This window comes from Hordeum vulgare, chromosome 1H (genome assembly GCF_904849725.1).
Source record: "Hordeum vulgare subsp. vulgare chromosome 1H, MorexV3_pseudomolecules_assembly, whole genome shotgun sequence".
NCBI lineage: Eukaryota > Viridiplantae > Streptophyta > Magnoliopsida > Poales > Poaceae > Hordeum > Hordeum vulgare.
Window position 1 is genome coordinate 304,787,620 of NC_058518.1, and position 12,888 is coordinate 304,800,507.

The window sequence follows — 12,888 nt, forward strand, 5'->3', positions numbered from 1 at the left end:
CTCTCGCCCGGCGCGATGTGTTTTGTAACGAGTTGAGCCGACCTCGGACCTATGGACATGTACGCATGTCTTTTTTTTGTGGAGCATGGCATAAAATTAGAACGGTCGGTTTAGTAGAAAATGAACATTCGCAGAATATTTCGTTATGTCTATTAAATCAATTTCAAGTTTCTATAAGAGTTCGTTTCTTTTCCATACACATTGATCATTTGACAAAACATTTGTGCATCTATCATTCAGTTTCAGAGCATTGTGTCGTCTATCACTTTCTTCTATCTCACTTTCCGACAACATTCATAAAATGAAATAACATGCATTCAAAACCATGTCTCTTATGAACCCGTACGGGGAAATGGATGATCATGTTTTCGCGGAACGCTCCCGCGTAATTGTTGGCTTCGTCTCGAGCTACCGCGACTTGCAATATGATATAGACAAGTTATTTTATCCTAGACATCACATCACATCACATGTTTAGTTTAGTTTTGGTGAAAAGAATCAAATCTATTCTAAAAGTTCGTCGAAAGTATAAATCATCTCAAATATAATAAAAATTACATCAAAATTTTAAGGCAACCGAATGACCGCTATCATCGCCAGAACGAGCCGGTGATGTACTGTTGTCTCTACCGAAGTCGGCTTGACCTTGTCTATGACATCAAATGTTTAGTTTGACTAGTATTTTCTCTAGTCAGATAATCATGTCTACTGTGTTCATCATGTTTTATCCAGTACATTTTCAGATTAAATTTACTGAAAACATGCATATATTCTCTCTTTCTTTGCATGGCATATAAATAAATACCCCTACTAATAAGAAAAGAAGTATGTGAAGTGCATAAGGTACGGAGTAGTGGCATATCGGACACATATTGCCTGGCCCCGAGCCTCCAAATCCGCGAGCCGCACCTCGAAACCGCAAACTCATCCATCGTTCCATCTATTCAACCGCGCAACCATATGATGTTGCTAGGCTCCGCTCATGGAAACACCGCCACCATATATTTTCCCGGGCAGCCGTGATCGCCCAAGCTAGCAATGGAGCTCTCACTCGTCTCCGCCAAGGCCTCGCCCCGCGCCGCCGCAGCGGCCGCCTCCTACTCCCCGCTCCTCCCCTCCGCTCCGCGGAGCCGCCCCCGCGGCCGGCGGTTCCGCTGCGTCGCCGCGGCGTCCAAGGGGGAGGAGGTGTTCGGCGGCCGGAAGGAGCTCACGGGCGTGCAGCCGCTGGTGGAGGCATTGCCGCCCGCGGGGCGGGCGGTGTTAGAGCTCGCGGTCGTTGCGGCGGCGGCGGCTGGGGGGTACAGCCTCGGGACACGCTACGGCGGCACGCGGACCACGGCCGTCGCGGGCGCGGCCGTGCTCGGGGCGGCCACCCTTGCGGGGGCAGCCGCAGTGAACTCCGTCGTGCCGGAGGTTGCCGCCGTGGGGCTCCACAACTACGTCGCAGGCTGTGACGACCCCACCGCGCTGGAGGCCAGTGAGGTGGCGGCCATCGCGAGCAAGTGAGTCTGGAATGCCGCTCTACAGTTGTTGCATTGGTTTTGCTCTTCACTTGTTTATATTAGCGGCTGTGTAATGATCTCAAGTTTCTTCTTCCTCTTCCAAAAAAAAGGATCTAGTCTGCTTTTGTTTCGCTATGCATTTTCTTAGGTGTTTTAGTCCAGTTTTGAAACTTGAATTCTTTGTGAGTACACAAGATGACAAGATGGAGTTAGTCCATTATCTTATCATTTTATTTTGTTTCAGATATGGAGTCAGTACACAAGATGCAGCATTCAAATCAGAGCTCTGTGACCTGTATGCCAGGTGAGCCTCCCTCTTGACACCTCTGATATCGTTCAGTTGTTTTCTACGATTGTGAACATGCTCTGCGCAAGATTACAGATAATGTTGGTTTTAAGTACAGCATCGATTTTTGGTTCAAGCAAGCAAGCTTTAACTGCACATTTCTCATGACGACACTTCTGTGTGCACAGGATATTCCCTTTAACTGCTTTTGTTTGTTTTGTCAAATAGTTTGATAATTTAACACAGGTTTTTTTTTCAAAGCAATCAATTTAACATATACCTGTTGTTGCCTGTAAATTTTTTAGAAAAGGTGTTGCCTGTAAAATGCCTGGGGAAATTTGGTATCTGAAAACATCTTTGGTTCAGATACAAGTAATTAGTTGTTGCTTGAGCAAGTTGCTGAGTATTGTGACTCTTAATGGGCCAATGAGGCAATGACAGTATTGGATGGCATAGTTGGCATTCACCATTCTGTGTGCCCTGTTACCGCTTTTATCCTACTATACAAGCGAGGCTTCTGCTGTGGCCCTTAGCTACTTACTAATTTCAAGCAACCTATATTGCACAATGCTAACACACTTGCTTCTTTACTTATATAGGAGTAATTCAGATTACTTTATTTGGTCCTGTGATAATGATAAAGCACTTGCCTTGCTGCTTTTATACAGCATGCATTTTCCCTTTTATAAGTAAAATGAAAACATCACCTACATCACATCTTAACAATCTGGCCATTGATGAGCATAGCCATTCGCTTATACTTTATCCTATCCATTCTTTCCGCAGCTTTGTTTACTCAGTACTTCCTCCAGGACATGAAGATCTCAAAGGTACTGAGGTTGAAGCTATTAAAAAGTTCAAAAAAGCTCTTGGACTCGATGATGTGGATGCTGCAAGTATGCACTTGGCGGTATTGCCTCATGATCCAAGCCCTTCTATATCTTAGTATCTATATCAGGTGTTCTTATGACTTTACTCACCATTTTCACATTTACTCTGTTTGCTCCCCATCGCCTTACGCGTCTTACTTTGCTCGCTGTAATAGATTGGTAGACGCTTATACAGAGAGAGACTCGATGTAAGTGACTCTTCTTGGAAGTACATATGCACAATGGATACCTAAAACTGTTTTCTAATTCTGTTTATCTATGGGAAATATTTCATAGGCATTCCAAAAGTTAATTTTTGTGTCGAATCTTGTCTTCGGAGATGCATCAGACTTCATACTTCCATGGAAACATCTTTTCGGGATCACGGACTATCAGGTACATTAGCATAAGATAATGGTCAATCATTTACCACTATGCATAGCATGCCTCACTAGTGTGACTTCGTCTTATCAAGAAAGCAGAATGCCACCACCATCATGGTACTTTTTATATTGCGGTTAAATTAGACATGTAATTGTTCCCATTTTTATTAAATTTGCCACCTTGATAGGCCTCTCAAATCATACTTAGCATGCTCATTGCTTAGTGTTGTGCCGTTCGTGATGCAACTCGTGGACGGAGGCCGAAGGTTTTACCTGGAATTCCAAACTCTCAGTGCCACTAATTTAGTTACAAGTATTGGAAATGAAATACTCCTTATCGTCCAACATGCGTGCTAGACTACCTGTCACAAAATATAAAATTGTAAAAATAATGAAGTCTTTTGCTGCAAACACCCTACATAATTTTGTCATGGCCAATTTACATGTCAAATAAAAATGATAGTAGCTTTTTGTTGTCGAAGACGAGGACATGGATTTCCTGAAAGGCTGAAACATGTGCATATTGCACATTCATATGTCTCAGATACCTTTTCGCTAGTAGTTCAGAGCATATCTTTTGAACTTCTCATTCCTAATTACCCTGGTGCGAGTATCTGTATTTCTGCATGTCTTGTTTGACATAGTAGTTGTTCATTGTTATGATATTTTGGCAGATTGATATTGCTATGCGGGAGAATGCCAAAAGTCTATATGCGTTAGAGCTCAAGTCTATTGGAAGAGGTATTGTTTAAACACGCTCTTCTGTAGGCATTAGTTCCATTCTTAAGTCATATTGTGCTTACAAGGTATAACATTGTCAAGTAGATTAGACTTAGAGTAGGGAAGATAGGAATGGATTCTGTTATGGTACTGATTACATGATATATTATTTTTTTGCATTTCTCATCTCTGACATATGATATTTCTCTAGGTCTTGACATAGGCACGCTCATTGAAGTGAGGAGAGTACAACTTGCATATAAACTTTTTGATGAGGTAACCCTTTTTTCTCACAATTTTACTGCTCAATTGGCTTCATTTGCTTTTTCATCTTCACCAGTACTTGGGGCATAATACCACTTATATCCAAATAGCATAAAATCTAAGTATGTATTGTACAATTCACAAAAAAAGGGAAGGTATGTACTGTGTACAAGAGTTAGGCTGCTAATTTTCTGCAGCAGATTGCAGAATAAGCACAACACATCATACTTCAGCAGCCGCAAATTGAGCCTTAGACAACAGATGACATAAAAGTGATTCAAATATTTGATTGTTGTCAATCTAAGCATGTTATGTTGTAGCATATCTGTATGTAACATATCTGAATATTTGAATTTTTTTTCAGGTTGCTGCTGACATGTTCAAGGAGCATGCGAAGAAGTTGATTCAAGAAAACGTTTCATCTGCTTTATCCATATTGAAGTCCAATACCAGTGCAGGGTATGAGGCCTACTTATCTGCAAAAACCTGCTGACAGAATTTATCAATTGAGACTTCGCATGAAACCTGATTTTTTTACAGGAACATGAAAACTTGAATTGATGTTACCCATAATATAATGTTTTTAAGAAAAATGCCGGTTTTTATTTAAACTGATGCAGGCTTTTAATTTGTTGTAACTTCGAATGGTATATAATTGAGGAAAATAGATTGTATCTAGCAATTAGGAACAACATATTTTTCTCCCTTGTTACAGCAAGAAGTCACCCATCACATGCCACCTTCCCCACACATAGGCCAGTCCTGTTCTTGTTGGAGTTGCAAGCTTTCAGTGTTGTTTTGTCTATCACAAGCAATAACATATGTACTCAAACCAGTTGATAGAAGTGACTTCCTTTTCGAAAAAAAAAGTTGATATAGGCTTAAATTTGATGGATATTTCTATCTTCACTATTTAGTGGTATTTAACTATTAGTGGAAAAAAATGAGCCATCTGTCTTCCAAGGGAATGTGAGAATATCATTATCAACAATATACTTTGTACGAAACTGCATGGGCTTTTCTTGACCAATATTTATCAAATACTCCCTCTGTACCTAAATAATTGTAGTTGGGAGAACTAGTTCTCCCCAACTACAATTATTTAGGTACAGAGGGAGCAGATGTTCTCATTGGAGAAGTGGTCAAGCCCTCTGAATCTTTCTATGCATCAATGCAGAACATAAACACTTATTTGCCTGCCTCCTTTTCTAAAAAAAACACTTATTTGCCTTGATACTAAACCATATGATCTCTGATTACAGGAACATTCCCACAGAGGTTATTAATGAGGTGAACAGTATCCTTGCATTCAATAGGTTGCTAACAGTTCTAAGCAAGTTTCCTCAAGGCGACCGATTTGCACGTGGGCTTGGACCTATCTCGTTAGGTGATTAAAGTTGGAAAGTTTTTTTAATTCATATGTGGTTGGTTGGACCTTGCTTAAGATTGGTTCTTGTGAATGTCTTGCATAGCTGGAGATTTTGATCATGATAGGATGGTTGGTGATCTAAAGATACTCTATGCGGCCTATACAACAGAAGTACTTTCAGATGGACGCCTTGATGATGAGAAGGTGATTCCGCATTCTATGCATCTAGTTAATTAATTTGATGCTCCTTTTGAAATGTTAACCTGAAATAAGGCATCGCTGGTTCTGTAGCCCTATGAAATGACCAATTCAAATAAACACAAGTATTACGAATTATCTTGATTTAGGTTGAGTAGGGCTAGTTAGCAAGAGGCTGAAAATCCTGAAAATAGTCTGGATTTTTTCTGGACATAATTAATCCATTGAATTTTGAGCATTCCAGACTATGTAATCTTAGATCAAGTGGTCTGTACAGTAAATGATGGTGCTGTAGAAACTGCTGTATACACACACAGGCTCTATCTTGTACTATATTTTATATTTCTATATGTTTCACAACCTTAATGGTAACCTTTAAGTAATTAGGAGATAATATGTTAGGTGTTGAACTGTTGTTAAGAAATAATAACGGCTGAAAGATCATGTTTCACTTGTTTGAGTATCAAGATTGTACCCATTAAGAAACTGCGATAAATTACGCTTATTATCAAATACAACTGTGAATTATGCCTAGCATTAGATCAGTTAGCTTGAGTTTACATAACCCCCACTTGTCACTTGAATAATTCTCTTCTTTTCGAAAGCACTTAAGTTTGGAGGATATTGTCAATATGTCACTGACATGTGACATGTGGCATCAGCCTCACATGCAATGCTATTTCCTGATGATGCATCTCTGCATTGGTACCGAGCTATTTTCTTCTGTTATATAAATGGGAGCGCACATGGTAGAACTATTAGCTTTACCCAATTGATCTATCTTTAAACCTTGTTATTGTTCACTGCTACTCAAACTGCAATACACAAATTGCCAACTTGGTATGTGTATTCAAATGGTTCATGGTTTTGATTGTTCAAAATCACCTTATGACCGTTACCATACTGTTTTTTCTATTGAATATGGTAATGTGTTTTATGGGCGTAGCATCCTAACAGAAATCTTTCTGTGAATGACAAAAAATGCAGCTTGGTCCCTTGAATGAGCTGAGGAATATATTTGGGCTAGGGAAGCGTGAAGCAGAAGCGATCATAGAAGGAGTAATGTCAGATGTTAAATCTCAAGTACCAGCATGATGATGCTCGTGTGTGTGCATCGCTACACAGTAAAAAGCTGTGCTACTATTTGTTCAGGAAAACTGTTTTCTTTGTTGCATGGAAATAACCAGAGAGAAAACAATGCCATTCGGAATTGTTGCTTGTTAGCATTTTGTATTTCTGCCAATTATCAGGTAAAAGAATTTCATGACAGAAAAGAAACATGCCCTTCTTCTGAAACTGCATATACCAATAACCATGTAAACCGTACACATCATATAAGTAACTAAGGGCGTGTTTGGGTGCTTGCATCATCTTTTGTCCCTTTGCATACTTGTTCTAGTTAGGCTTGGTTGAGCAAATGGACGCGAAAAAACAACATCTACACGTTGTCTGGTTGCCTGCATACTGCTCTCGTGCATCATAGAGCCGATTATAGGTCATTTGCTTGATTGTGTGCATTTGGCTGGGCTGATACTACTACACGGTGTTTGGTTGGATACATGTAGCGAGGTATGCTTACCTTGTACCCCATGTGGTGAGCTTACCAACTACACCATACATAAGATCACACCGATCACACCAATAAAACAACACTACAATCACAACGAACTAGAGGATGATGATATTCTTCATCCCAAACAGCCCAAATAATCTTGGAGCCTTACCTACTTCAACATTGCTTGCCTGCTTGAGCACAAACTTGGAGTAAGCATCCATGCCTATTGCCTAGTCTTAAACCCTTTGTAGGAGTTTTCTGTGTAACGGCTCACTTGTTCTTGGCATGCTTCCCATGAATTGTAAACTCTTGAAACCCTCCTTTTGTACACCACATAGCAGAGCCTTTGTAGGAGTTTTCTGTGTAACGGCTCACTTGTTCTTGGCATGCTTCCCATGAATTGTAAACTCTTGAAACCCTCCTTTTGTACACCACATACCACTTCTGCTCTAGCATTACAAAAGAGCAGCAATTCAAGCAGCATGCAAAACAGCACACTACACATGAAACAGAAGAAACTTAAGCATGCATGGTCATAAATGATAGCAAGTTCATCCTAACTACTATGATGTCATCCTACCACCACATCCAAAGGGGGGGGGGGTAATCCTACCATCGCAAGTTCGCCATCAACATGAGGGGTTAGTATATACCACCTCATCAAAATATACAGGCCAACAACCATTCTCAAGCCCTGGCTACACTAAATATACATCGCCATCGTCATCGCCACCATCGCCGTGGAACATGCACGACGTCACCACCACCACCACCATAAATCTCATTAGTAGTACTGCTTGCCCGACCAGTATCTGAGCCTGAGGACCCTATGTGTGTTTCCCATGGTAATGAACCCAACACCATGAGCCATGTTGTCCAGCAGGTGGCTCAGAGCAGTCATCAGAGCATCTGGACTGAAGCCACCTTGATCCATGACGGCGATGTACAAGTCAAGGTGGAAGTCCATGGGCTTGCTCTCCCTAATGATGCTTGCCACCTCCTTGACGGCGTTAGTCATACTAACGACAACATTCAACTCGTCCTTCATCAAGTCGCCCCTTCCTCTTCCAATCAAGTATGGGAACGTGATCACCAACCTTATCAGGACCATCAAGGACGATGGTCTCTGAATCTTATGTGTTTGGATAGTTGATCATAGGCGAACCGAGCGGCTCACCGGATGCCATGGCATGCTTGCAGTTGCCAGCCCAAAGGAGAAGATGTATTGCATCTGCGCATAATTCTCGATGGGTGTGTTGAGAAACTTTGCGTCCTTGGGGTGGTCCTAATAAAAAAATAATCACCGTGGTTGGTTTGTGATTGGCATGGTAGACATGCTTAAACAAGTGGCACGTGAGCTAACCATGATGTTGTAGATTTTTACAAAAAAATGACTGCTTGCAAAGTTTTATCATGGAATGACATTTTCCAAAGTCATGGAAAACAAGCAAAATTGACACTCCAAAATAGCATTTTTGAAGCATTGACTTTTTTTGCCACGACTTTCACAAATGCCATTCATTACGAAACATTGCAAGGAATCAAAACATTTTTCAATGTTTGCCAAAAAAAACAAAATTTTCTAAATTTTGTTTCATTATTTTTTGGATTTTACTCTTCACCCGAGCTCATTTGAGCTTAAGCTAAGAAACATTGCATTCAACTTGGATAGGTGGAGAGACTTTGTTCTAGCATGACATGTGAGGGTGATAGGTGGAGAGACTTTGTTCTAGCATGGCAAAAGATAAAGGGGTGGGTACTTTGACTTTTGTAGGGTCGAAAGTACGTCTAGAGAGGGGGTGACTGGACTACTTGACCAAATTAAAAACCTAACCTTTTCCCAATTTTATCGGTAGGCTAGTTTTAGCGATTTTACTAAGTCTAGTATGCCCTACACATGCAAGTGTACGAGTTGTGCAACGGAAATTAAAGACATTGCAAGTGAAATGTTAAGGAGGGGATAGGAAGAACAGACGAAATAAAGACACGAAAACTTTTGGTGTAGCTCCGATAGGTGGTGCTATCGTACGTCCACATTGATGGAGACTTCAACCCAAGAAGGATAACAATTGAGCAAGTCCACAGAGGGCTTCACTCATGAAGAAGTAACATTGTCTATTCCACCATAGCTTACATCCACGAAGGACTAGCCTCACTCGGGGTAGATCTTCACGAAGTAGGCGATCTCCTTGCCCTACAGACTTCTTGGCTCAACTCCACACGATCTAGAGGCTCCCAGGCGACACCTAACCAATCTAAGAGACATCACTCTCCAAAATGTAATAGATGTTGTATTGATTATGAACTCCTTGATCTTGTGCTTTAAAAGATAGTCTCATCAACACTCAATCACTCTCTCACAGAATTTTGCTTGGTAGAACAGGATCATTGGGTGGGAAGCAACTTGGGAAGGCTAGAAATCAGGGATCTATTGATTGGAGTAGAATCCCTTGATTTTAACACATGAGTAGGTGGTCTCTCTCATAAAATGAATGATGGAAGTGTTGGTTCATTCTGTGTGCTCTCTCCACGAGCGAGGGGATGGTGGAGGGGTATATATAGGCTTCACCAAAAATCCAAGTGTTACAATATTATTGCCCAACTCGGTGACACTGAAAAGAAGTCTAGGTGTTACCGACTAGTGCAAAAAGTCCCAACTTTTGGTTGTGCGGTGAGACCGAACAAAACATCTCGGTGAGACGAATCCGGCTTAACTTGGGCAGTTCCATCACCTTTGTGGCTCCGAAAATTAAATCTCAAAAATTCCGAAACTCAAAATCTCGACCACAAAAACTTGGTCATTGCTTTTCAGTTCCATCGAATGCAGCCTCAGTTGCATAGAGAAATTAGGGTTTAGCTTAGGGTTTTGTGTGGGACTGACTCGGTGAGATCGAAGTGGAAAACTTGGTGGCACTGAAATGGCAGTTTAGGGTTTTGGACATAATTCTTTGTGAGGAAATGTTTGAGGCTTCATGTAGCATATCTCTAAGCACTCGAGAAACCAGATCATTATCAATACCTCGTCCCCTCTTAATAGTATTAGCTTTTCTATGGACTCAATGTGATCAAATCACTTAAAGAAAAATGTAGAGTCTTGAAGCTTTTGCCATTATGATTCCTTTGCATCCAAGGGGTTCCTCATCATATTTCCTAGCCAAATCCATACATTGAACTTTCCCTCAAATATGCTTGATAAGCCTATTAGTTCAATGAGCTATATGTTATAATTAATTGCCAAAACCACCTTGGGAGAAGTTATGTTTTTAACTTTGCACACCAAAGCTATTCAAGATCACAAAAAAAATATGAACACAACCATGAAAGAGCGACACAATGTCAATTACCATCCATTGATGGTTTAGCTCAGTGACTATATCAAACTTCTAGAGTTGTTTGATTTATGGGGCGTGTTATGTGTCCGCCGTGTGATCTTTCTAAAAGATCGATCGGGTCATGAGCTGTCGGTTTTGGCACCATCAACGATCAAGCGTACTTCACCATCACAACTAAGGTGATATTTCAGAAACCTTTGCAATATAAATCGTGTTGCACAACCCTTTGCAACAGAGGTCTTATTACAAAAAACACCATTACTTGTTTAGCACCACCACTTTACAACATAGTTAATGTTGCAAAAAAGTCACCGTCATTGAGCACCATCGTCGTTCGCGTCGCTGTCGTAGAAGCTCATCTACATTACCGCTGTTGAGCACCACCATCATTCTCCGTCACTGTTTGCACACCGCCTTGGTGCAAAAATATATGTTTGTGTTAGTCGTCGCCACTCAGGATCTACTCGAGGGGAATGTGGCGGCTCGGGGTCTCAAGGTTCTCGGCGTTAGAGACGGAGGCTTGTGGCGAGCGGCGCCGGGGTTGGTAACGACGACGACACAAGCTATCGAGGCCGATGACATTGGGTGGATAAGAAGCACGGTGGAGAAGTGTTCGCCAGTCAACGAGTGGCGGTGACACATGCCTCTCCCACACGAGCTTAAACAGGGTGGGTGCCATGGAGACGATGTGTAGTGGGGCAAAGGGCATGCGAGGTTAGAGGGAGATGGAGAAGAGGAAGATGAGGAGGTCGGGTGCGGGGACTCACCAGTGAGCGGCGGTACGAAACGACGGCACAAACGGCTGGCGCTCGGGATCCAGGCAGCGGGGACGAATAGAGAGCGACTCACTGTCTGCAACATGCCCCTTGTTGAGGTTGAACAAATTGCAATGCGGGCCAAGTTGTAATAGGGGTGGAGATGGTTGTGAGTCGTTAGATAAAACATGCGCAACATCATCCGTTGGGTTCCTCTTTTGCATTTATTGCTGACTTTTTGTCTTTTCGATCTCATTAATTCAATGAAGACAACACACGAAACATAAATGATGCTTGTTCGGCAAGTTTAGCCCATAAAGCTCATCCGAGAGATTTAGGAACCCAAAGTCTATAATCATCAAAAACTCAAGGGCTAATTAGGTCATATTTAGGTTCCCCACCCTCTCCTTCAGGTGCTCGCTGAAGGCCTGGGCCGACTGGGCGGAGGAGCCAGATGAGCCGGATGAAGTGGACACGGTGGAGCTCCCGGTATCCCTCGCGCTGCCGCAGCTGGGGGTTTTCATGGAGGCGGCTCGTCAGGCTTGGCCGCGGGCGAGGTCGGCGGCGTCTCGGCTGGCTCCGGCGTCCTTGCGGCGGCTGCCTGCTCTGGCCGGCAGGTCCCGCCCCTCCTTTGCCCTGGCGCAGTCTGACGCGTTGCCCGGGTTATCCCCCGCGGCGGCGCCCGTTCCCTGTGCCGGTGGTGGTCGTCCCGTCGCAGGGGTCATGTGCCCTCTCGTGCCGGCGGCGCCGGAGCCGTGGTCGGGGCCTGCTAGCGCAGCGAGGCTACGGGGGTTGTGCCCTAGAACCACGGGGCGGACATTTGGCGGGTGGGCCGGCTGTCGCCCGTGTGGCCGGCTAGGAGTGGGCGAGGTGGGCTTTCGGCCCAAGGGGTGAAGGTTGCGTCTCAACGCGGGGGGAAGCCCCTGGAGTGGGCCAACAGGCAGTGGGCGCTCGCTCCCGCCGATCCAGCCCGCTGGCTTTGGGTCCAACGAGGTGGCCCAGGCCCACGGACGGGGTGGCCGGCCACACGCGCTGATCTGGTGCGCTGGGGTAGGGTTTCACCCACCTTCCATCGCTCCCAGCTCGCGCCGCCTCCTGCCCGTGACTCCCAGCCCGCGTCGCCGCTTGCCCGAGACTCTGAGCCCACGCCGCCGCCTGCGCCCGCCTCCCTGCGCGTGCTCGCATCACTGCGCCGGCCTCTTCCCTGCTTGCGCCGCCGCTCGCTGCTCCGTGTGCGCCCGAGCCTCTGCTCCCTTCCCTCGCGGCCCCGTGCCCCTGCGCCCCGGTGCCGCACCTCTCGTACCGGGACGCACTGATGCCCCGGTCGCTCAGCGATGGTCAGGCGAGGCCGAAACGCCCTCTGTCGGCGAGCTCGGCGCCCCGGCCCAGGTCCGGTGCTCCTACGTCAGCCTCGGAGGTGGTGTCCGTCACGGCCTCCTCGCGTTCCGGCCGGGGCGGGGCTGACCGGCCGGAGAGATCCCCGGATTTCTACTCCAGCACCTCCCTGCCCCCCCCCCCCCCGCCTCCCCGGGATCCGGCCAGACACCCCCGCGTGCCGCTTCCGGGCTCGCCGGGGGATGTTCGCCGCCGGGAGGCTGCCCGCCTGCGGCGCGAGGATGTGGACAGGGAGGACGAGCTTCGGGCCGAGTTGGTGG

General features: G+C 44.7%; 1 protein-coding gene across 1 annotated transcript; it reads left to right on the forward strand.

Annotated features, from left to right (window-relative positions):
* The first annotated feature begins 876 nt into the window (after positions 1-876).
* Positions 877-6,814, forward strand: LOC123432388 (protein TIC110, chloroplastic-like). Its single transcript, XM_045115388.1, has 11 exons — positions 877-1,502; positions 1,747-1,806; positions 2,575-2,698; positions 2,834-2,866; positions 2,955-3,053; positions 3,715-3,781; positions 3,972-4,036; positions 4,389-4,483; positions 5,287-5,411; positions 5,497-5,597; positions 6,579-6,814. Exons 1-11 carry the CDS (start codon positions 1,039-1,041, stop codon positions 6,684-6,686), a joined length of 1,341 nt encoding a protein of 446 aa, XP_044971323.1. The 5' UTR covers positions 877-1,038; the 3' UTR covers positions 6,687-6,814.
* Positions 6,815-12,888: the final 6,074 nt, after the last annotated feature.

Coding starts and splice junctions, on each gene's coding strand:
- LOC123432388 (XM_045115388.1), top strand. CDS start 1,039: ATGGAGCTCTCACTCGTCTCCGCCAAGGCCTCGCCCCGCGCCGCCGCA. Junction 1,503..1,746: donor GTGGCGGCCATCGCGAGCAA/GTGAGTCTGGAA, acceptor ATTTTGTTTCAG/ATATGGAGTCAGTACACAAG. Junction 2,699..2,833: donor CTGCAAGTATGCACTTGGCG/GTATTGCCTCAT, acceptor TCGCTGTAATAG/ATTGGTAGACGCTTATACAG.